Genomic DNA, 21821 nt, shown 5'->3' on the forward strand with positions numbered 1-21821 from the left:
CCATAGATTCGCTAAGTATGTCTATCATAAGCGTCTGTACGTAGCTCTTAGCCAATCGCATCAGTTATACCAGATGACGTATGTAGAATTCAATGAGGAAGAACACGACTGATGTTTACATAGCCAGTGTCTGTGAGAGAGTGTTGCTTGCTGCTTTGCTTCTCCAGTTCTCGCTTTCTGCAAGATTATTTATTTTTACGCCTTATTCCCCCTCATGTAATTCAGCCACACACATCCACTGATTTTATGGTCACTAGACGAGCTGCTGGGGGTCTCTCAGCGGCTCCACTGTCCCCCGACTCGTAGCCAGATCAACGGCGTTACAGCAGCGAGCGGTAGCGGGGCTAGTTGGTAGATTAGGCTTTTGTCAAATCCTGTCGGAAGCAAGGCTAAAACATCCTTTTCGTGGTGAAACAAGAGTGTAAAGTCAAACGTTGTTCTTCTTTAAAATAAACTTTGGCTCTGAACTATCTAGAACACTGTCAGTACAGCTAGATCCAAAGAGAGCTTGGCGTCTGCTGCAGCCATGTTGGATCCGTAAGAAAACTACAAGCTTCCGTCTGTCCAATAATGCGCGTCATTGTCTTGCCGTCCCTCCCCGTTCTGTGATTGGATCCCTAAAACAGGGCTAAGCATCGGCCATGGACACCAGACCCCTTCGCAGTTCGAAATGAAATCGAACGTGCAAGGCAGTATGGGTATACCTAGGCTAGGCAAGAATATGAGGGCTGTGGATCTGTGATGCTTTAGTGGGGTGCGGACCGGTACACACTGTCTACATAGACAGCAGGAGGCTGGAATAAAGATTTCTGGTGGCACATTTGTTGTCATCCCCAATGTATCTCCTTACACAGTTGTTTTCAAAAGCATTGGTGTTAGTATGTTGTTTTAGTTACTAGTGACTTTCACCTACTTGATGTAGAGCAAGATAGGAACATTGGATACTGATACTTTTCTACAAGGGAAGTGCACCTGCACGTATTTCATTAGCCAATGCAGTGTCTTATCAGATAATGTTGGAGCAAACGTTCAGTGTGTTTCAACTCTTTTTTGCTGGCTGACCCTGCTTTTTTGGAAAGAATAGGGGGGTCTTATTCAAATTAATTAGAGGGATGGGCTTTTTTCACACAGGGTTCATGTCGGTCTGAGCCTGGCCTAAGTGCCTTTTGGAGCTATGGCGTGGTTGTTTGGGAATGTCAGGACCTTGACACGGCAGGATGAATTTAAAGAACGAGAGCCAAAAAAAACAACGCTTTGTCGTGTCACATCTTTTTAAAGCTCCATTTAAAGAATTAAACCAGTTGTCAGAATACAATATACCTACTGATTCTGTAGGCTGAGCCGATCAGCAAGGTCTTCCAATGGTCGCAGTTTTACACTAACCTCATATTTTATGTTCATAAAATCTACCTGAATTCACAAATATGTAGTATATGACTGTAGACATTCATGTTCCTTTGTCCCATCTGCTATATTAGTCATGTGTTAACTTCATGGTCGGATATGATCTGAACTTCCCCGCTCTATATGAAAATAAACATGTAGTAAAGACTCAAGACTCATGTTGGAGATGCATTCTAATGCCAGATGTAAACAGACCTACTTAGAGCGATCCACCTCTGATCGGATCATCCAGGACGCAGGTTATTGCCAGGTCTGAACAGGGCCTCTCAAGTAGCAGTTCCTCCTCATGTCTGTGCACTTTAACTCCAAGGCCGCAAGCCATCTGCTTCATGTTGTTTTCTTCATTTCAAGAGTCCTCTCTGTCATGTACAACCACACTAGTGAGGGACTGTTTTTTTCTCCTCAGGGCCACCAGGCTGAATTTAACGATCTGTTTGTGTGTGTATGTGCACGTATATGCAGGCGCATGTTTATGTAGTCAGCGAATGGGACCGCTGGGATGTCAGCTGAAGCAGGAAGCTCCATTTTATATAAGGAAGTTGATGATGTGGTTTCCTCCAAGCTGACAGTGGAATTATGAGAGGCGCTTGGCCACACTGGGTGGCCTCCCATCTCCTGTGCTTAATGATCTTCACCCACATTGCAAGCAGGCTAGGCCAAGGCAAAGGGTCTCCTTCTGTCTCAGGAAGTATCTGTCCACCGTCCAACCTCCCCACCCCCAGCCACCTGTCCCACCTGGCACTAACACTCTATAATAAAACTCAGTGGGAAGTTGAAACTGAGTAGTATTTGTCACTATTCTCACGTGGTACACTAACCTGTTAGTCATTCTTCCTTTTCACATATTTGCATGAAGAAATGGTGTCCTCATTTGGAGCATCTACTTGTTTAAATGTGCGAGAATGCTAGTTAAGACAGTTGTGGAGGACACAACTTTTCACTCAAAATACATGTTGTAAATGAAGACTGACTGTACGGGCAAATCAGCCAACAAGTTCTTGTTTTGATGCATCAGTCAGATGCTTCTGGCAGCAACTCAAAGATGTTGATGCTTTCCTCTGATGATCAGATGAACGGTACATCCTGAGGATGCGAGGGCGTTTTCCTGTGGTGTTATGGCTGTGTGTGCATGTTTGTCATGTGGCAGGAGGTGGTTACATGTGGGGGTGGAGGGTGTTGTCAGATGATGGCTCCTGGAGGAACCATGTGGGAGATGAAAGTGGGAGGGGAGTGGGGGAGGAAGAAATAAAGAAAGAAGCAAAGGAGAGGAAGAGAGGGGCCTTTACACAACAAACAGGCCTCCCTTCCCCCTCAGCTAGCTGTGCACACGTCCTCCAACTGTTGGTGATATAGACCCCGGAGGAGCTGTTAACGGCAGTGGCATGGAAAGTATCTGCTGTGAGGGTAGCCAGAGAGGCCAACCCCCTGATACTACAGGCTCTGTGGATCTGCCACAACCTTGGAGCTGCTGATACATTTGCTGCTGCACTGCTTATCACAACCCCTTCTCTCTCTCTCTTTCTCTCTCTCTCTCTTTCTGTCTCACTTGCGGCTTGCATTGGCCAGACACATACACACATTTTATCTCAGTTTTTCTCTCAGTGCAGATATGAATGGAACACATGATGGGGCCAATGGTGTCCACTGAGAAAAGCACATTTCACTTTTATCTGCAAATGCAGATGGTGTTTTCTGCCTTGAAGTCAGTTTAGCCTTGATGTCTCCTTTCTTTTAAAAAAGTCAGCTCCTCTCATCTTCTCCTTCGATTCATGTCTCATAACATTTACCATCCTTGTACTCGTGTCACATAGAGACCTAGAGTTTTGTCCTGCTAGTGGAGAATCGTCTTAAGCTTGGCGTCATTAAACCCCTTTCATCCAGCAGATGTGCATATGGTGCAGCATCGAATTCAAAGTTGATCTTTGTTGGACCCATCCTTATGAGACAGCTGTCACAGCTGTAATCTCTGGTTGTCACCTTTGGCAGGGACTCCAGTCTGCAGTGTTGAGCTATACATTTCACTGGTAGATCATCGAATCGCACAGAATTACACTGGATCTGTACAGTACAAATGTGTAGCTGTACGATATGGTATAGATTTCAGAGGGGAACATTTTATAGATAGTTACTAAATAAGAATTAGCACTGCATGTTTAGTATTGGTCAATTTCTGTACATTTAAATAAATAAAAAATTGAAATAAATAGCTATCTATTTCTATTTCCAAATCACCCCAAGCATCTTTTTCTGCATTGTGTGGTCCGTAAAAAGTTTTCATATTTGTGCACATTGGACATCATATATGCAGATATCTCTGCGATCTCTGTGTCTGTGATCGGCTGATAAATCAGTCGGGTTCTTATCTGTACTATATAGAAGCTGTTTTAGTTTCAGGCCTCTTATGTCCAAAAAGCATACTCTTTCTTGAGTATTTTGGGGTTCAGGTGAACTCTGGAGAGGGCAAATATATTTCAAGAACACTGTACAAAGGCAGAGGAGAGAACGGTAGGAAAGCCCTCGAGGTTTAGTGAAGAAGTCTTTGCTATTTGGGCGTCCCGGTGGCACACCTGGTAGAGCGCGTACCATAGAGGCATCGCCCTTGTGAGTGGGCGGCCTGGATTCGAATCCAACTCAGAGCCCTTTTCCGTATGTCTTCCCCTCTTTCTCCCCCCTTCACCCTGTCTCTCAAAAAAAAAAAATCTTAAAAACTTGAAAATTGGCAAAAAAACATCTTTTAAAAAAAGTAAAAAGTCTGCTCTATTTGACAATTGGGCCATTAAATCTATCATCAGACTGGCCCAATCGGGAAAATGATTAAAAAAAACCATTTTTTTGTTCTGAAGCTGATTTATGGTGTGAGCCATCTGTCTTACTTCTCTGTTGAGAAGTAAGACAGAAGTTGCACATGTACCGAGTTGGCAGGGTTTAGCTGGGGAACATTAGAAGATGTTATCAAAATGTCTATGTTTTGCAGTTTCCTGCAAATTTAAGCGTAAGGGAGATAAAATTGGGTTGTCGTTGTTGTTATTTAATAACCACTAACAAATAAAAGTTTCTGTCAAATTCTCTGTCGGTACAAGTACAAGTACAAGTTAACTTTCTGATCTACCTGGCATGAATCAAACCAATTAACGTTAAAAAAAACTTTGTTAATGAAATTGGAAGCAGATGACCACATATATTATCAAATTATTTTGACTTTAGGCTTTAGGCCTACTTGACTTTGTAGACATGTACTTTGTGGACTGGGTAGTAGAGGACTCAGCAGAATTCCACCTTCATCGTCTCTATTGGCTGCAGATTGTTGCGGCCCAATCCTGTCGGTGACTGAAATAGCCCACAGCATTTAATAAAGTTAAGCCAATTAGGTGGTTGTGTTTTGTACCCATTTAAGATGAAGATAAATTGCCATGTCATTTGACCATGAGACACCTGAAGTCACATGACAGTTATACTTTCACCTCTTATTGTTTTCCAGCTCTTTAGTAGTATCGGTATTGGTGCATCCCTAATTAAGGCTTTGCATGTGCGACAGAAGCTGCTACCTTCCCGGGGATAATGCTTGCATTTTTTCTGTTAATGTTAGTGAAGGTACATTAAGTGTGACTTTTGTGAGAATGAGGACATGTGACAAGCTGTTGTGACACCACAGGTGTTACTTCTCACACTGTTGGCCATTCTGTTCAATAGATGGATAGGTGAGAAAGTGCCTTAAACAATTGTTTGTGAGGAGATATTTTCTGTGTAGATGCTGCCTTGCTTTTCCATGTGCCAATAAATAATTTTGGGAGAATTACTGAGTCTGTACTGTCCTCAGCTACAGTGGAGCCAGCAACTGGCTGGAGTGGGGACAATGTGTGGAGGGAGAAGAGAGATAAGGAACACTGAGAAAGGAAAAAAGTGGGGTGGAGAGTGGAGCAAGGGTGTTGTCAGGGGAATAATAGAATGCCTCAGAGGCCCTCATGAACACAGGGAAGCAACACAGGGGGAGGAAAATGGTGTGGAAAGAGAGGAATAAGAGGTTAAGCCAGCGAAAGAAGCAGAGAATCGGCAGGGGAGTAAAAGCAGAAAGCAGCACATACCTTCAGGGTAAATTGCTGATTGCAAGCCAGGCCCAAAGAGGGGCTGTGGTGATGACACACCTTATGACAAGCCTTGACTCTCCCTCCAATCTTTGTCCTGTGTGTGTGTGAATATGAGTAGCGAGTGATACATCTGACTGTTCAGCTCTCTGATTTATACTCTTTATAGGTATCATTTATCCAGCTCTCTTATCTGTGAGACCCATTGATCATTAATGTGCAGCAGCCAAAGTACTGCACTGTTTTTTCTGTTGAGGCATGTGTATAGTGTGTAGTGTAGAATAAGTGTTGGTAAAAGTGTGTGTTTTGTGTCGGTTGTTGACTGTTTGCCAAAGGTTGTGGATTGTGTCCTTATAGTGTATTAGGCCACATTCACACTAGATTCGGCGGTGTGATGATTAGCTGCAGGGTTGTGTGGCAGTGTGGGAGTGCCACCTGACAGGCCTATTAGTGTTTCATTCTTTTCCAACTTTCTTGTACCCAAGCCAGTGCTGTTTACTGTACTCTCAGAGTCGCTGGTAATGTGATTGGTCACTGCAGATGTGATATCAGGCTACATTTCTCCAAAAGTTGTTTCAACTTGTCCGCCACAGGTAGCAGCGTTGGTTTTTCAGCATTCCTATCCTTACCCCGACTCAAATGAACGAGATTATTGATGTTTTTGCTGCTCCGCCAGATCTGCAAATGTTTGGTCACTATTTTTTGAGTGTATGGGGTTGTTTCCATTACAGTTGAATAACCTGGAATGAGGTGAACTCGCAGAAACGCCCCCTATTATGAATATGAACCGTCCCAAGTGGTTGTTTGACTGGACTTTTTTTGGCTCTGTCTAAGAGCAGGGCTGTTTTTCTCCCCTGACAAAAGCCTGGTTGCTGATTGGATAGAACGCTAAGCAGGATGTGACGTAGTACTTGACACCACAACAACACACGCCATTTATAAAAGCCGGCCAAGTAGCAAGTAGTCACAAGCGACAATAAACATAAGCCCCTTTCATAGTGTGGTGCTGCAAATCCCCGCTATATTGCTGGAAAGATCTGTGCTGGCTCTTTTCCTTTGGGCGTTCATAGTGACCCCGGCAAAGTCATGATTTTCTGTTCTTCATAGTGCAGTCCTGAACAAGGTGCACATTAGCACAGTGCTAATAGGCTAACAGTTGGCTATGTAGCAGTATAGTGTGTATGTGCTGCTTCAGCAGGAGGTGTTCACTTAGCGACCTCTGTTTGTTTACAACAAGCACCGGCCCCTCTGTGCACAGTTAGCCTTGCTGGTTTTGGAAGTTGTGCACAGTTAGTGACCACAGTTGTCTTATTAAGGCTTCTTGGTAACATTCTCGTGTTTAATCCGTTGCGTATGTGACGTCGCGGTCGAAACTGCCGCTAAGCGATTACCATTGAAAACCATACGTTACCTCCGAAGTTTCGTAAACCTCTCTGGGGCCTTTTTTTTGTAATGGAGACATGCTGAGTGAGTGGCCATTTGAGAGGGCGTGGCCTGAGACTTTCCCAGCGGCCACTTTTTTACCCTAATGGAAACACGGCTTATGTGCTGATAGAAGGGAAAAGTTCCCACAGGACATGTCCAGCTGCATCTGAGTGTCCTTTGCAGGCCTTCATAAAGATGAGTGTTAGCAGCAGGCCACAGAGGGATTGTCAGGCTGGGTGGATGGCTGAAGAAAGGGCATGCACACCACATTAATTCCTCTTCCCTCTGCCATCTAAGATGCAGTGTGGCACTTCAAAGGTGGAGCAGGGTGGTGTTAATCCAGGGGCTGTAGAGAGCCCTCCACTTTGCTGTACTCAACTCTCCACTCTTCCCCTGGCCCTGGCCCCCAGCTTTTGCGAAGTGTGATCAAAGTGCAGCCTATCTCTGATGGATGGGCTCACCCCGGCCCAGAAGCTGCCTTACAGGGGACCAGGAAGTGGAAGGGAGCGTGACACAGGATCTTTTGGCATCCTATGAACATGTGTTTGTAGACAGAGATCCACACACTGTCTCTCTATCCTTTAATGTGCAGAGCTCATGGCTATGGAGTAGTTTGCGTCTGGGTAGCATACATAACGTGCGAACAGGCCATGACACATGCGCTTGCTTAAGCAACTGTTTAAACATTTAATCAGTCTCTTTGTTGTCAGAGCTCCCTTGATGTAGGCTAGATGTACGCTATGTACACTATACAGTATCACAGTTTATGGGGTGTGCAAACCAAATGCATTATACTAATGTCCTTAAAAGTATTGTTGCCTACATTAGCATGACACGGATGGCACACACCTGATCATTTATGTTATCTTCTTTCTCTGTCCAGTGTGGGATCTTCATAACCAGAATGTGTTTGAGATGTTCATTGTTGTTCTTGTAATGTGTCACATTAGGATCTAAAACTGTTGGTACTGAACACCCAGGAGCCAGCATTCCCAAAATCTATGTTTCTTTACATTTGTTTGGGCCTTTTTCTCTAAAACCCCTTTTCCACCATCATGAAACAGGCTCTATTCTTGTTTCTGCATCAAATTTTAAACTGGTTGTAGCATTTCAACCAAAACTTATTGATTCGTAACCCAAAAAATATCAGGTTTTCCTTGTCGTGAAGTGACATAATCAGTGTGTGGTTCATATTCAGGTGTCCATTATAGACATATCAGTTTGTATCAGCGTAAATGTTTTCCGGTATGCACAGATGTAAAAACATTTTCTTTATAGAACATATAATGCAAAAAACAACGCGTCCACCTCCCTGCTAGTGCTATATATACTGTTTCCTTCCATTGTGGGTTGTGCAATGCCCTTTCTTGATGACACATCCTTGATTACAATAATTCCACTAAATATTAATGGAAGCAGGTTCAAGAACAGGAGCTTATTTGGTGGAAAGGGGAATGAATGTATTGTGCAACAGTTGCTGTGTCATTATTTCACTGGAAGTGACAATTACCATTGCAGACAATTGTGTTTTGGAAAATTTGAAGTATCCTGGTACCGTTAAGACTTGTGGCCTTACTCTCTCACACACTCACCTTAATCTCAAGACCTCCTGCTCATGTCTTGTTGAGTTATTCTTAAAATCCATTAGAATCTGTCTCATAAGGTACTGTGAGAACATCCACCTGTAGATTTTAAAATTTGTCATTAGAACAATGAACTGTTCCTCAGTTTGAGTCCTGAGCTGATTAGCTGAATTTTTTTAACCTCCTATCATCAAACTCCCTCTCCTGGTTTGTTTGTTTTATTATTTTCAATCAGAAGTAGGAGTTTGCTGTTGAGTTTTCCCTCACACCATTTTCTTTTCTAACTTAGCAGCAACATTTATCTCATCCTGTTTTTCCACTTCTTTCTCCACCTCCTCTGTCTCTCCCCTCCTGCTCCTCCTCTTCTGTTTTTCATCGTGCTGACTTGTTGGCTCCTGGCTTCCGTCGTTCTTCATGGCCGGGAGGTGTGTACGCTGACCTTTGGTGACCCCAGAGCTCAACCATGTTCCTCTAGAGAGAGGCAGACTGAGGGGAGACGAGTGAGTGCACAATAATTAAACGTGCCTCCTTGTCCTTGAGATAATTTTGGACCAATTTTTTACCTCTCTAAACTGCAGCGGTACTTTTGTGAATGTTTATGAGAGTGCAAAAGAGCCTGAATCTGTTGCTAGTGTGAGAGCAAAGACCACGAGGGGTAAGGAGTGGTCAGCTGCAGGCAGTCATGTTCTTTTTCTGACGAGCGACTGTTTGGCTTCAACCTGAAGGGGCTTGTTTGCATCCTGCGAAAGGGGGCTTTAAGTGAAATGGACACTTGGCTGACGGAGCACTTTGCATTTGCATTTCTGCCCTCTCAGCCTCCTGTTCCCTCTCATTCTCCCCTTCTGTTCTACTCCAGAGCTTTGGGGTATCATTGGGGAGAGCAGTGCATGCTGGGAAGCCGTGTGGGGTGCTGTGTCTTGGTTGGTCAGCAAAGGAGAGGAGGGGGCATGGCTGTGTTGCAGCTCTAGGCCCCTGCTGCCTTCCATCTCTCCTTAGTGCTTTCAGGTCTTTTAGAGTTTGCTCTGCCGGTTACTGCCGCTTCATAAAACCTCAATGGCTGAAACACAATGCCAGGCAGGAGAGGGGTCATGGCTGAACTTGAACCTCGGCTCCAGCCAAACAACCACTTGCAAACCAAGAAGCCCTAATAAGACACCTTTTAAATTCCAGCAATCCCTCCTGCGGCCTGCCTCTGCCAGCTTACCTTATATCGATACCAACTCTGTCAAATGTATAGACTCACAACTCACTAATACACTGATACTCAACTTATGGCCTGGCGGCTTAATCTGGCCCATGATAGGGTGCTGGGTGGCCCTCAGACCATTTTGAAATTTTCCAATGAAGATGAGTAGATAAATAAGGTGCCAGACTGTGTTAAAGTGTCAATGTATCATCCTGAAGGAAGTATTGTGGTGCTACAATCTAATCTATTTTTCCAACAAACCACAAACTTTTATTTATTATTATTAGTTTGTTTATTAAGTGGCCCTGGCATCCTGACATTTTGCTAAAGTGGCTCCAGGGCAAAGCAAGTTGAGCAACCCCAACATTAATATAATGTGTTATTCTTTTGGTTGCATCATCGCACAGCGAGATATTGCCTTTTCTCATTCAGTATAATGACTAACAATTGATTCATCAGAAATCCCTCATAATGCTTTTACTTCATTCGAAACTTCTCTGGTTCCATTATTGTGCAACTGAGCTTTGGCAACATTTGTAATATGTTGTGACATACCTGAACATCCGGTCTTTTCAGTTAAAGTGCTTGCTATTAGTTCTTCAAAGTTTGCATGGACCCACCATTTTCATTTGTTGTGTTTATCCAGGAGCTAGAGAAAGCTCTGTCAGAGCAAGACTTGGACTTCCTCGGGGACCTTATTGCATGTCTGTTGCAGGGATGCTATCAGCGTACTGACATCACGTAAGTATAGATTGGAAATATAAATCTGGCATATTGGCAAAGGTTGTTGAAACAAATTTCACTGCTGCTTAAACTTTTTTAAATTAATGTCATTCAAAACTGATGGATTTTAGTCAGGACCAAAGGAAAAGTTGTAATAAACTGAAAACACAGGTGCAGATAATAAAAACCCCACTATTACAGTTGATCAGAGGCAAATGACAATGAAGTCTAGTAGTCTAGAGGTGTGCAAAGTTCACAATTTAATCTATAAATACTTGAGTTTTGTGTCATGGTTCAGTACAGTAAGTAAAGTTGTAAGTTTCATCAGTAAGTAAATTAAACAAAGCAGGATTCAAACATTTAATATCCTCTTCAGTGATGCTTGAAATCATTTAAAATATTTTGTTAAGTATAATAAATAAGTTATTCAATGCAATACGAAAAAAGTACTTAACTGATATCTAAATTTGAGATATTTATAGAACAATACAATAGATATTTTGTGCTCACCCCCATCATAAAAAGAAACTGAAAAATATTCAGGCAGTGCTTTTGTTAGAATGCTTTCAGAAAATAATACATTTAGTTGAGAAGTTTAATGATTTCCATGCATTCTGAAGACAAAAAGGGGTGAGGGCATATGTTACATGAAGACCTGGGTTTTACTGTCCAATGTCCTTTAAAGCACTTGTTGTAAACTTGCAGCTTTAGGGCATAATGTTGCCATAACTATCACAGTGGAATGATCTATTTTTGAATAATACATCAAAGGCACAGTGGAAAATAATCAATCCACATTTCTTTTAATTCGATATGTAGCCGTAAAGATAAAAACACTATTTCCAGCTACTTCAAATTAGTCATAGCACCCAAGAACCCTTATAGGAAGTGTGAGTCACCGGCACTATGACTCGCTGAGGAGTCAGAGTTTACTCACCGTATGGTGACTTAAGGTCTGTGGTGAAATCATGCTCTGCTGCTACAGCAATTTGTGACCACACCACAGCACAGCCACTGAAACTTTTTTCTGTCCTCTGTAATCAAAGTACGGGAGAAAGTGAGCCTGTAGCAGAGGCTTTTATTCAAATCCACAAATGTTAAACCTCTCAAGGGGCTTCCCCCTTCAGACACCTCCTACTCCAGCCCATCATCAGAAAGTAGCATAGTGGTACCAGTGAACCGATAAGCAGAGAAGGCAGGAATGATCCAGTTTTTCCACCCAGGCAAACGGTAAGAAGAGGACAACCTGCTTTATTGGACTGGACAGGCGCTGGCATCCTGGGGGTGGCTGCTCAGCACTGGCCTTTCACAGAGCTGCCCTTTTCATCCGCACGTGTTAAACGCTCTGCCGGAGCGGGGGAAAAGAGGGAGGGAGGATGTTGGGCAGAAGGAGGGATAGAGAGTAGGAGAGAGATGGGGTAGTGAGGAGGGGGCTGCAGCTGTGTGAAAAGTGCACACTGCTCTTTCAAGATAAGCCATTTTTTTTCTGTCCCTCTTTCTCTGTGCGGTTGCATAGATGCTCACCCCTGCCCCAAGCCCTTGTTCTGTTCATCTGAGTTGGAACTGAAAGGTACAGATTAATCGGCAAGACCTGAACCGGAACCAACATTTATTTACCAGCTCCCACTCATAGCAGAGATACAAGCCCACTCCCATTCAAAGAAAATAGTCTTTTTTTCCCCCAGACCCACCTCTTCTGTCTCACCAGCCTCTAGGGTAGTTTGAACTTTGTTTGTTTCTTAAGCTATGCATTACAAAGGGACATGGTGTGTTGGCTTTAAATGTGCACACAGGATTTGCAATTTAATTGGTTGCATTTATCCCTACTGACAGATCTCAATGGAGCAAAAAACCCTTCTGTTTGGTTTTCTTTTTTATTATTTGTTATAATAAGCTACATATGCATCTTAATTTGTAGTTAATACATCATAATGTGCCTTAATAACTTCATAATCTGGTAAAAATGTGTAAGAAGTCGCTGTCAAATTAATATATTTAACAAAATAATCAAATAAATCAGGGGCTTTAACTATTGGGAACTAATTTATACTTCTAATAAAATATTTTGTCAGCTTTATTTGTTGACATGGTCTTATGCTTGATTTTGAATATAATCCTTAAAAAGTTCTTGATTTTCAACACAATCTGGTGATTAATCTGCATCATCCAAACCAAGATTTTTTTTTTTTACATTTGAAATGAAACAATCCTGTCGTCTTTTCTCTCCTGGAGTCTTCCACCAGATGTTGAGCGGAGTAGACCTTAGATTTACTGATAGGAGAAGAGGCTGTTTTTCCGCACCAGAGTATGCAGAGACAAAACAGAAGACTAGATAACTGACACACAGTGACAGTGATGCATCCACAAAAGCAACAAAAGATGATTGTAATAATATAATTGTACATCAGAGAACAAACGTTTAACCCTTTATCAGGCGAAGAACCGTATTTGGTAACTTCAGCGGATATCCAAAATAAAGATATTTCGAGAAAAAAGTTGCAAATTTACTAGATTAAAGTGGCAGATCTACAAGTAAAAAAGTTGCAGATTTAAGAGATTTGAAGGGACAAATCTGCGTGGGAAAAATAGTCACAGATTTACGAGAAAGAAGTGGCAAAAAAAGCAACTTTTTTCTCGCAGATTCACCACTTTAAATCTCATAAATCTGCGACTTTTTTCGCACAAATTTGCCACTTTAAATCTCTTATATCTGCGATTTTTTTGTGCAGATTTGCCACTTTAAATCTCTTATATCTGCAACTTTTTTCTTGTAGATTTTCCACTTTAGATCTCGTAAATCTGTGACTTTTTTCGCACAAATTTGCCACTTTAAATCTCTTAAATCTGCAACTTTTTTTCTTGTAGATTTGCCACTTTAATCTAGTAAATTTGCAAGTTTTTTCTCAACCCCATTTTGATATCCACTGAAGTTACCAAATATAGTTCTTCGCCTGATAAAGGGTTAAAGATTTTAAGTTATTTGTATTTTAAGAGATTTAATCTGGTGTTGAAATCCTTTTCATACTGTTGAATGATCTGCCTTTTTCTGGTCATGACAAACATAAAGCATCTGCCTGTCTCACTCTCTGTCTCTCCCCTGTTCCTTCGCTCTGCCCTGTAGTCCCCAGGCATTTAGCAGTTACCTGGACGACATCATCAGCTACCGGTGGGAGCTGGAAGAAGGGAAGCCCAACCCACTCCGCGAAGGCCCCTTTGAGAATCTCCCTACTCGCACTCAGGTGGAACTGCTGCACCGGCTGTGCGACTACCGTCTGGATGCTGCTGATGTCTTTGACCTGCTCAAGGTAAACATCTGTGAAGATCAGTTCAAACAATCTGGACATACACTCCCGGTCAAAAGTTTTAGAACACCCCAATTTTTCCAGTTTTTTATTGAAATTCAAGCAGTTCAAGTCAAATGAACAGCTTGAAAGGGTACAAAGGTAAGTGGTGAACTGCCAGAGGTAAATAAAAAAAGGTAAGGTTAACCAAAACTGAAAAATAATGTACATTTCAGAATTATACAAGTAGGCCTTTTTCAGGGAACAAGAAATGGGTTAACAACTTAACTCTATGGAGTCTTGGGCTATTTTGTCCATTTTTGAATTCTTTTCATGTCTTCGTGAGTCATTTTGCGTCTTTTTTTGGTCATTTTGTGTCTTTTGGTGTCTTTTTTTGGTCATTTTGTGTCTTTTTTTAGTCCTTTAGTCCAACATAAAATGTGATTTTGAATCTTTTTTTTACTTTCAAAACACTATCATGCTCAATAAAGAATTTTAAATGTTGCAAATGTGCATTAATTTCAGAGTACACTGAGACATCAAACTGCATAATTTTCAATTAAATTCTGGAAAAGTTGGTCTGTTCTAAAACTTTTGACCGGTAGTGTATTTGTTTGCATGCATGCGATATGCACGGGTTTCATGCAATATGCTAAGTTTTGAGATTTTATTTCTTGTCACAACTGAATTGAAATCAAAGCCAAGCTGTTATTGCCGATAATACTAGGGTTCCATGCTTTGGAAAAACACTAATGAAGCTACAACCCTGATTCTAAAAAGCTGGGACACTGTGTTATGTTATGTTATGTTATGTTATGTTATGTAAATAAAAACAAAATGTATCAAATTAAGAGAGTGTATTTGCAAAAACAAAAGTCGGAAATCTGTTCTGCAAGCCTGAAGCATTGTTAACCATTAACACGTCATTGTTAGTACATGAAAAACCTGCTGTTACTTGAATAAGTTTTTACCTTTTTACAGTGTAAATATTACCTGAGCAGACTCTAACACAAAGTAGCTGGTTACTTTTGAAACACCCATAAATGTTCACTCTTTAATAATTGAATAACGCTGTAGTGTTTAACTGTGGCCCCTAAGAGGAACTGAAAGATTTACATTTACACCTTAATTTGTACCAGAATGCCTGCAGTCTAACTGAATTTACAAGAAATGTAGCTTTTTATTACATCTGACAGAGAGAACAGCAACTCAATGTATATCCAGAAATTACCTAAGGTGAAATGAATAATAACCTTACAGTTACAGATACCTCATTTTGTCCGTCTATTTATAATTTTCCATTTTAATGTATTTTATAGTCTTCTCATGTAATAAGATTTTTTGAAATAATTTCTCACATTCAATTTATGAATGCACTCAAAGTGCTTCATGTCTGTGTATGATTCACAGCTGTGTAGGCTCAAAGGACTGAATGACATCACCCATGATGACTGATGATTTAAAAACACAGTGCTATACATGATTTAAGAAATGCCCTGTCCCCCCTTACTCTTCCCACCCCCCATCAGGGTCTGGAAGCAGACAGTCTGAGAGTGGAACCACTGGGGCAGGATGGAAATGGAGCCCTCTACTGGTACTTTTATGGCACTCGTATGTACAAAGAAGAGCCGGTCAAGAGGAAAGCAGAGAGGATTAGGTAAAAATCATGTGGCACCACATATCTCTGTTCTCTGTCCAGTACACCAAGAATGAATGTTCTGTTAGTGGTCATGTTTTCTGTGGTTAACTAGAGCATGTGGTAAGTCTGACCCTTGTTTACAGGCCTGTTATGGGTTAATTATAGAGGTCTACCATTGCTAATTACCCTGCTTTAAAAGCTATAATTTTAAAGGCTTCCCTTAACTTCATGTTGCTTTGTCACCAGTGAATCCTCTGAACTGACATTACCAGAGAAAAAGAAAAGGGGAAGACCACCAAAGAAGAAAAGACTAGAAGACGCTCAGCTAAGGTGAATAAACGGTTTTGCTTGTTGTCAGTGTTGACAGCGTATAGCAGAGAAATGCTAAAGTGTAGCTGGGCATGTGTTGCACAGATGTACTGGTCATGTCAAACTGTCAGAGACGAGGGCTGTTTGCCATGTGCTCTTTGTGTACAACAATAATAGTGAGGGTCTGCACAACCACGGCTCTAGAAAATTAAGCATGATTTGGGTTTTAGAAACTTGTTTTGAAACCTGCTATCATTTCCTTTGCTATCAGTCAGTTGCTGATTGACCTGGAGCTTACTGTTATATCTTGACCATGGACAAAATGATGGATATATTAAGCGGCTATATATGAATGAGGAGTAATATGTGCTTTTGTCTTCCTAAATGTGCCCTGTCATCATTGCTACTGTATACTTCACAGTTCAGATTTGGCTTTAAAGGGATAGTTGGAATTTTTTGAAGTGGGATTGGATCAGGTACTACATGGTGAGTATATTACCAAAAGCAGATGGCATGGAAGCCAAGCAATGTACTACTGTGGATGAGGGCAGCAGCAAAATGCCAGAAAAAGGCCTAAAAAATCTATATTAGTTTAACTGTATTTTTTTTTTTTTTTTTTCAGAAATTTTATTGAGTAGGATAAACCCCTTGAGAGAAATCCTTCTTGTTTTCGAGGGGGTCCTAAAGTACATTACAAAACAAAACACTCAACAATTTAGTGACATACAACAACAAAGACAACAGGCATCAACACAAACATAACAAACAAAAAATGAACATAACATGAACATTGGCCATAACATTAGCCTAGTAAAACTGAAAGAAGTAACATAATATTATTGTAAATTGAAATTGCATTTTTAGAAATAAAAAAAATAAAAATGACATAATATTATCTGAAACATGTGCAGTTTAACTCAAAATAAGAAGACAGGGCATATTTAAAACTATGAAAAGATGTATGCTATATTTTGAATATTTTCATCGCTTCACCTTGCTGCCAGACAGGCCTTTCCAACAGTAACTGAAGCAGCTATATCCATCTCAACTCCTGTGACAAAAACTGTAATTTTACCTAACAGAACACGGAAGTTGTTGGTATACTGTTGCCTTGATCCATTAATTTATATGTGTTATTGTGTGACTTTGATGAATCTGAAATATCCCTTTACACATCAAAGTCACCCAATAACACAAACAAACTGATGGAGGCAGCGGTAAATCCACAACTCATCTATTCTGTTAGGTAAAATTGCTGTTTTTGTCAAAGGATACTGGTGCCAAACCAACCACCACATCATACAACAGCACTTTCTGTCTTAGTGAAAGTGAAAGGAAGCCAAATGTTAAGCTCCAGGATTAGGGAGGACATGTAAATTGACACATAAATGTTCACAAAGTGTCGGACAGATGTTCTTAAATTAAAACCAACCGAAGTTTTAATCGTTCTAATTACTCTGTTCTTTGTAGGCATGTTTTATATCTATTATTCTCTTTTGTCTTTTTACCTTCTAGTGAGGCGGAAAGTGAAGTGTCAGAAACAAAGACAGAAAATGAGCTGGAAGATCTCCGCCATTGCACAGGTAAGATGATCTACTGACTGTAAATTCTGCAATTTCATTTTCATGCTGACTCTATCAAGGATTCTGTGTCTTGGTGCTCTATTTGAGTTTTGACTATCCGTTTCACTGATTTCATTCTCTCTACACATTCTCCCTTTAGTTAATAAGCCAATGTCTTTCTCTTTGCTTCTTCCAGGCCGTAAGCGAGGCGCTTGGTCCCTGGTGTGTGATACGGAGGAACAATGGGTCAGTCTGGCAGAAAGCATCAAGGACAAAACCTCCCCACAGGACCGCCACCTCTACCGTGTCATCAGCCAGAACTTCCTGCCTGAGATCAGCAGCATGATCGAGCACAAGGTCAGACACCAAAGAGACACTGCTACTATTAGTCTCCATTACAGTGGCACCATAATGTCTTCTTTTAGATAGCGGCCGGGTTGAGATTGTCAGCTGCCAGCCAGAGCAATATGAATGAAAGATGGGTCATAAACAGCAATTCCAGCCATGGTGGATGTGCCAGTGTTAACATCTAAAAATGCTAATTCAGTGTTTGCGTCCTGTTCCTGTAATACGGACTGCTAGAGTGATTTTTTTTTGTCTGTAGTCGTGTTTCTATTAGGGTAAAGAGGAAAGTCGCTGGGAAAGTCTAAGGCCACGGCCTCTCAAATGGACGCTCACTCAGTGTGTCTCCATTACCAAAAAAGGCCCGATCCGAGGGGATGTATGGTTTTCGATCGTTGCGTAATCGCTTAGCGACAGTTTCGACCGTGACCTCACATAAGCGACCGATTAAACACGGGAGACGCAACTGTGGCTGCCGTCGCTATCTGCACAACGTCAGCAGCTGATCATAAACAAACCAGCATGGAAACTGTACACAAAGTGTCCACTGCTGATCGTGAATTAACCGGCATCGCTAACTGTGCACAGTGTCCGTTGCTTGTTGTAAACAAACAGAGATTCCTAAGTGAACACCTCCTGCAGCTAAAGCACATACACACTGCTACAGAGCTAACTGTTAGCCTATTAGCACTGTGCTACTGTGCACCTTGTTCAGGACTGCACTTAGCCTGGCTAACACCAGACTAATCACAAATGCTTGCTTGCTTGCTTCTCTAGTTATCGCTTTCTGCAAGATTATTTCTTTTTACGCCTTATTCCCCCCTCATGTCATTCAGCCACACACATCCACTGATTTTATGGTCAATAGACGAGCTGCTGGGGGTCTCTCACAGGCTCAGCTGTCCCCCGGCTCGTAGCGAGGTCACCGGCATTACAGCAGTGAGCGGTCGCGGAGCTAGTTGGTAGATTAGACTTTAGCCAAATCCTGTTGGAAGCAAGGCAAAAACATCCTTTTTCGTGGTGAAACAGGAGTGTAAAGTCAATTGTTGTTTTTCTTTTCAAATCAACTTTCGCTCTAAACTATTTAAAACGCCATCTACAGCTAGATAGAAAGAGAGTTTTGCGTCTACTGCAGCCATGTTGGATCCGTAAGAAAACTGCAAAAACTACAAGCTTCCATCTGTCGAGTAGTACGCGTCATCGTCTCGCCGTCCCTCCCCGCTCTGTGATTGGATCCTAAAACAGGGCTAAGAAACGGCCCTGGTTGCCAGACTGCCTGCAGGTTCGAAATGAAATAGAGCGTGCAAGGCAGTATGGGTATACCCAGGCTAGACTGCACTATGAAAGGGCAGAAAATCACTTTGCCTTCGTGGGATCACTGTGACCACCCTAAGGCGAAAAGCCAGCACAGATCTTTCCAGCAATATAGCGGGGATTTGCGGGACCACACTATGAAAGGGGCTTATGTTTATTGTCGCTTGTGACTACATGCTACTTCGCCGGCTTTTACAAATGACGCGTGTTGTTGTGCCATTGAGTACTACGTCACATCCTGCTTAGCGTTCTAACCAATCAGCAACCAGGCTTTTTTCAGGAGAACAACAGCCCTGCTCTTAGACAGAGCCAAAATACGTCAAATGACCGCTCGGGACGGCTCACATTCAAATTAGAGGTGTTTCAGAGAGTGAGACCCGCCTCATTCCGGGTATTTGACTGTAATAGAAACACGGCTTGTGTTTGTCATAAACAGCCAATACACTGACTGCAGTGGTGGTAGCAGTTTCTATGTGACTTATTTTTATGGATTTATCTCAATCTTAACCTAGTCCTAAACTTTAAAACCTTTCAGTGGCAGCATTGTTAATTTTGGTCCCTATGCGGAGGACTTTTTGACATTTGCTGCCCCGGTGCAGCTGGAGTAATGGAGCAATCTCCCCCAATCTCTGTTCAGGTTCTTTTATATTCTGACATAGATTACTGTCCTCCTCCAGGAGTTTAATTCTTGATCCTGGACACTTTAGCTGGGCCAGCTGCTGGTGAGGTGAAGTGAAGGGAAAGCCGGTCTGTGCTTGCCCTTAATTCTGCTCCCCAGCTTGAAGAAATGAAGTTTGCCTCAGGCCTTTAACTTGAGCCTGACTGTGGAGATCTGCACTCTCATGCAAGTTCAGTAGAATGAGGGCACAAGTTATGTGGTAATCTTCACTGGGCTTGGCCATACCTAAGGTCGTGCTCATCTGTCTCATTATCATATCTTCTTTGGAATGTGTCTTAAGTACCTCAGGGGAGATCGAAGAGATATTCCTGCCCCGTTCTCAGAAGCATGAGTCAAACGACACTACCCACACAATTTCCCTTCCAACTTATATCTATAGTTTGCGGTGGAATTATTGAAAGTCAAAGTTAAATAAGTACCTGTCTGTATCCTTTCTGGTTTTAGAAAGATGGTGGTTAGTTTCTTTCCACTCCAGTGACCGATAACAAACACTGACTGTTGCTATAGAAACCCTCTCTGACACTCTCTGTCATCACCAGCAGTACGGTAAAGACAGTTTGATGTTGGCCAAGTGGTCACTTCTCACTAAAAGGATGCATGTAGTCTTATCCTTCATCAAATCTACTACTTATACTCACTTTATATAAATCATTCAGAAGAACTGACTTTCCGTAGCTTTTCCTAATGTAGAATATTAGCAAAATATGCTGGTGTTTTTGTAATTAAAGCAGCAGATCAAGAATGTGTGTTTGGTTTGAGCTGGTGAAGTTGAAGTTCCACTACAGTGCATTACACATAAAGAAAAAATACTCTCTCGATTAATTATACTTCACTCAAAGAGCAGTTTCAATTAAAGAGAAGTGTATTTCCATGGTGCTCTTATAAATTCCATTGATGTTTCACAGCAGGATATCACATTAAAAGATCCTGCTTATTAATTAAATGTACATCACTTCACCACAGTTCATCACAGTGCTGTACAGGATCTGTTAATTATTATAATATAATATAATATAATATAATATAATATAATATAATCTTAGGCCAGAACGGAAACATTTAAGTCTTTACACCTGTTTGTTTGTGATTAATCAATCTCTTAACCCGTCGGCTGATGATGATTTATCCTCTGGGGGCTGCAGTCAATATATATTTTTTTTTTCCCACAACTTTATTTATTGAGTTTTTTCCCTAAAAGTAATACACGATGAACACAACAACGAACTTAACTTATAGTTAACTTATAATAGATGAGCAATAAAGTATATTTTAATATCAATAAGCAAACAAAATAAGATTAATAAAGGCATGGCAAAGACATAATGGGTGTTTGTAATGCCATTATTAACACTTGTAAAAGCTTATAAACACACAATAATGTTAATAAGCATCTTGTAAGGACTTCCAAGGACCTTATTACTTGTTAATTAATGGTTATTACAAGGACCTTAATATAAAGTGTTACCAAAGATTCTTTAGCAACATGCAACCAAAGCCCATGTTCACCTGATTGACTAAAACTACTTGGACTACAAATGGAAACCCAAACGCTTCTGACACCAAAATAATGTTCCTTTGCCTACAGTTTCTGCATTCATACACAGATATCTATTTATAGAGATGTGGGATTACTTGACACAGAAATATCTATCTTTATATGGGTGTGTGCATGCATTCAAGTGTGTCAAATACACAATGTGTGTAGCCTCTTGAGTCCTTGCCTCCACGTGTCTCAGGCTGCTGTCACCAGCCATTTCATGGGGCACTGACAGCAGACGGGAGCTCACCTTGAGGCAGGATGGAGCCCCTTGAATGACAGCTCTGCTGCGCTGCAGGATTCTCTCGACCTCTCTAAGTGTCGACACCAGAGGCACTCCATCTTGTGAGTGTTGGGTGGAGGGTGGATTTAGTGCTGGTGGTAATGTGGGGAGGAATTGTGGAGCCCCGGGATATGCCAGTGCTTCACATAAAGACGAGGCAGAGATGGAGAGGGGACTGAAGGTGGGCACTATAGATCACATCATAAACATCTGTCTTTTTTCTCTCTTTCTTCTGTCTGTGTCTCACTGCACACCCAAATCTTACTTCCTCTTTCGCTTCCTCACCTGCACATATACACAAGCGTCATATAGCTGAAAGTAGATTTTTTTTTTTTTAACTTTCTTTTTATTGATTTTTCAGTGAAAAAACAGAACACAAACATATAATTATACACACAGAACAGGTACATCAGACAGGGTCATCCATAGCAAAATACAATGGCAGGTTTGGTTCTAAACAAAGGGCTTTAAG

At 41.5% G+C, this 21821-nt stretch overlaps 1 protein-coding gene across 1 annotated transcript in view; it reads left to right on the forward strand.

Annotated features, from left to right (window-relative positions):
- The window catches only part of LOC131972898 (chromatin remodeling regulator CECR2), a 49598-nt gene that overhangs the window by 8952 nt on the left and 18825 nt on the right, over positions 1 to 21821 (forward strand). The window contains exons 2-7 of the mRNA XM_059334700.1: positions 10327 to 10421; positions 13525 to 13708; positions 15214 to 15341; positions 15570 to 15653; positions 17148 to 17215; positions 17391 to 17551. Coding sequence (XP_059190683.1) covers positions 10327 to 10421; positions 13525 to 13708; positions 15214 to 15341; positions 15570 to 15653; positions 17148 to 17215; positions 17391 to 17551 — 720 coding nt within the window. The remainder of the gene's footprint in view (positions 1 to 10326; positions 10422 to 13524; positions 13709 to 15213; positions 15342 to 15569; positions 15654 to 17147; positions 17216 to 17390; positions 17552 to 21821) is intronic.

The sequence above is a fragment of the Centropristis striata genome, chromosome 6 (genome assembly GCF_030273125.1).
Source record: "Centropristis striata isolate RG_2023a ecotype Rhode Island chromosome 6, C.striata_1.0, whole genome shotgun sequence".
In the NCBI taxonomy this organism is placed as follows: domain Eukaryota; kingdom Metazoa; phylum Chordata; class Actinopteri; order Perciformes; family Serranidae; genus Centropristis; species Centropristis striata.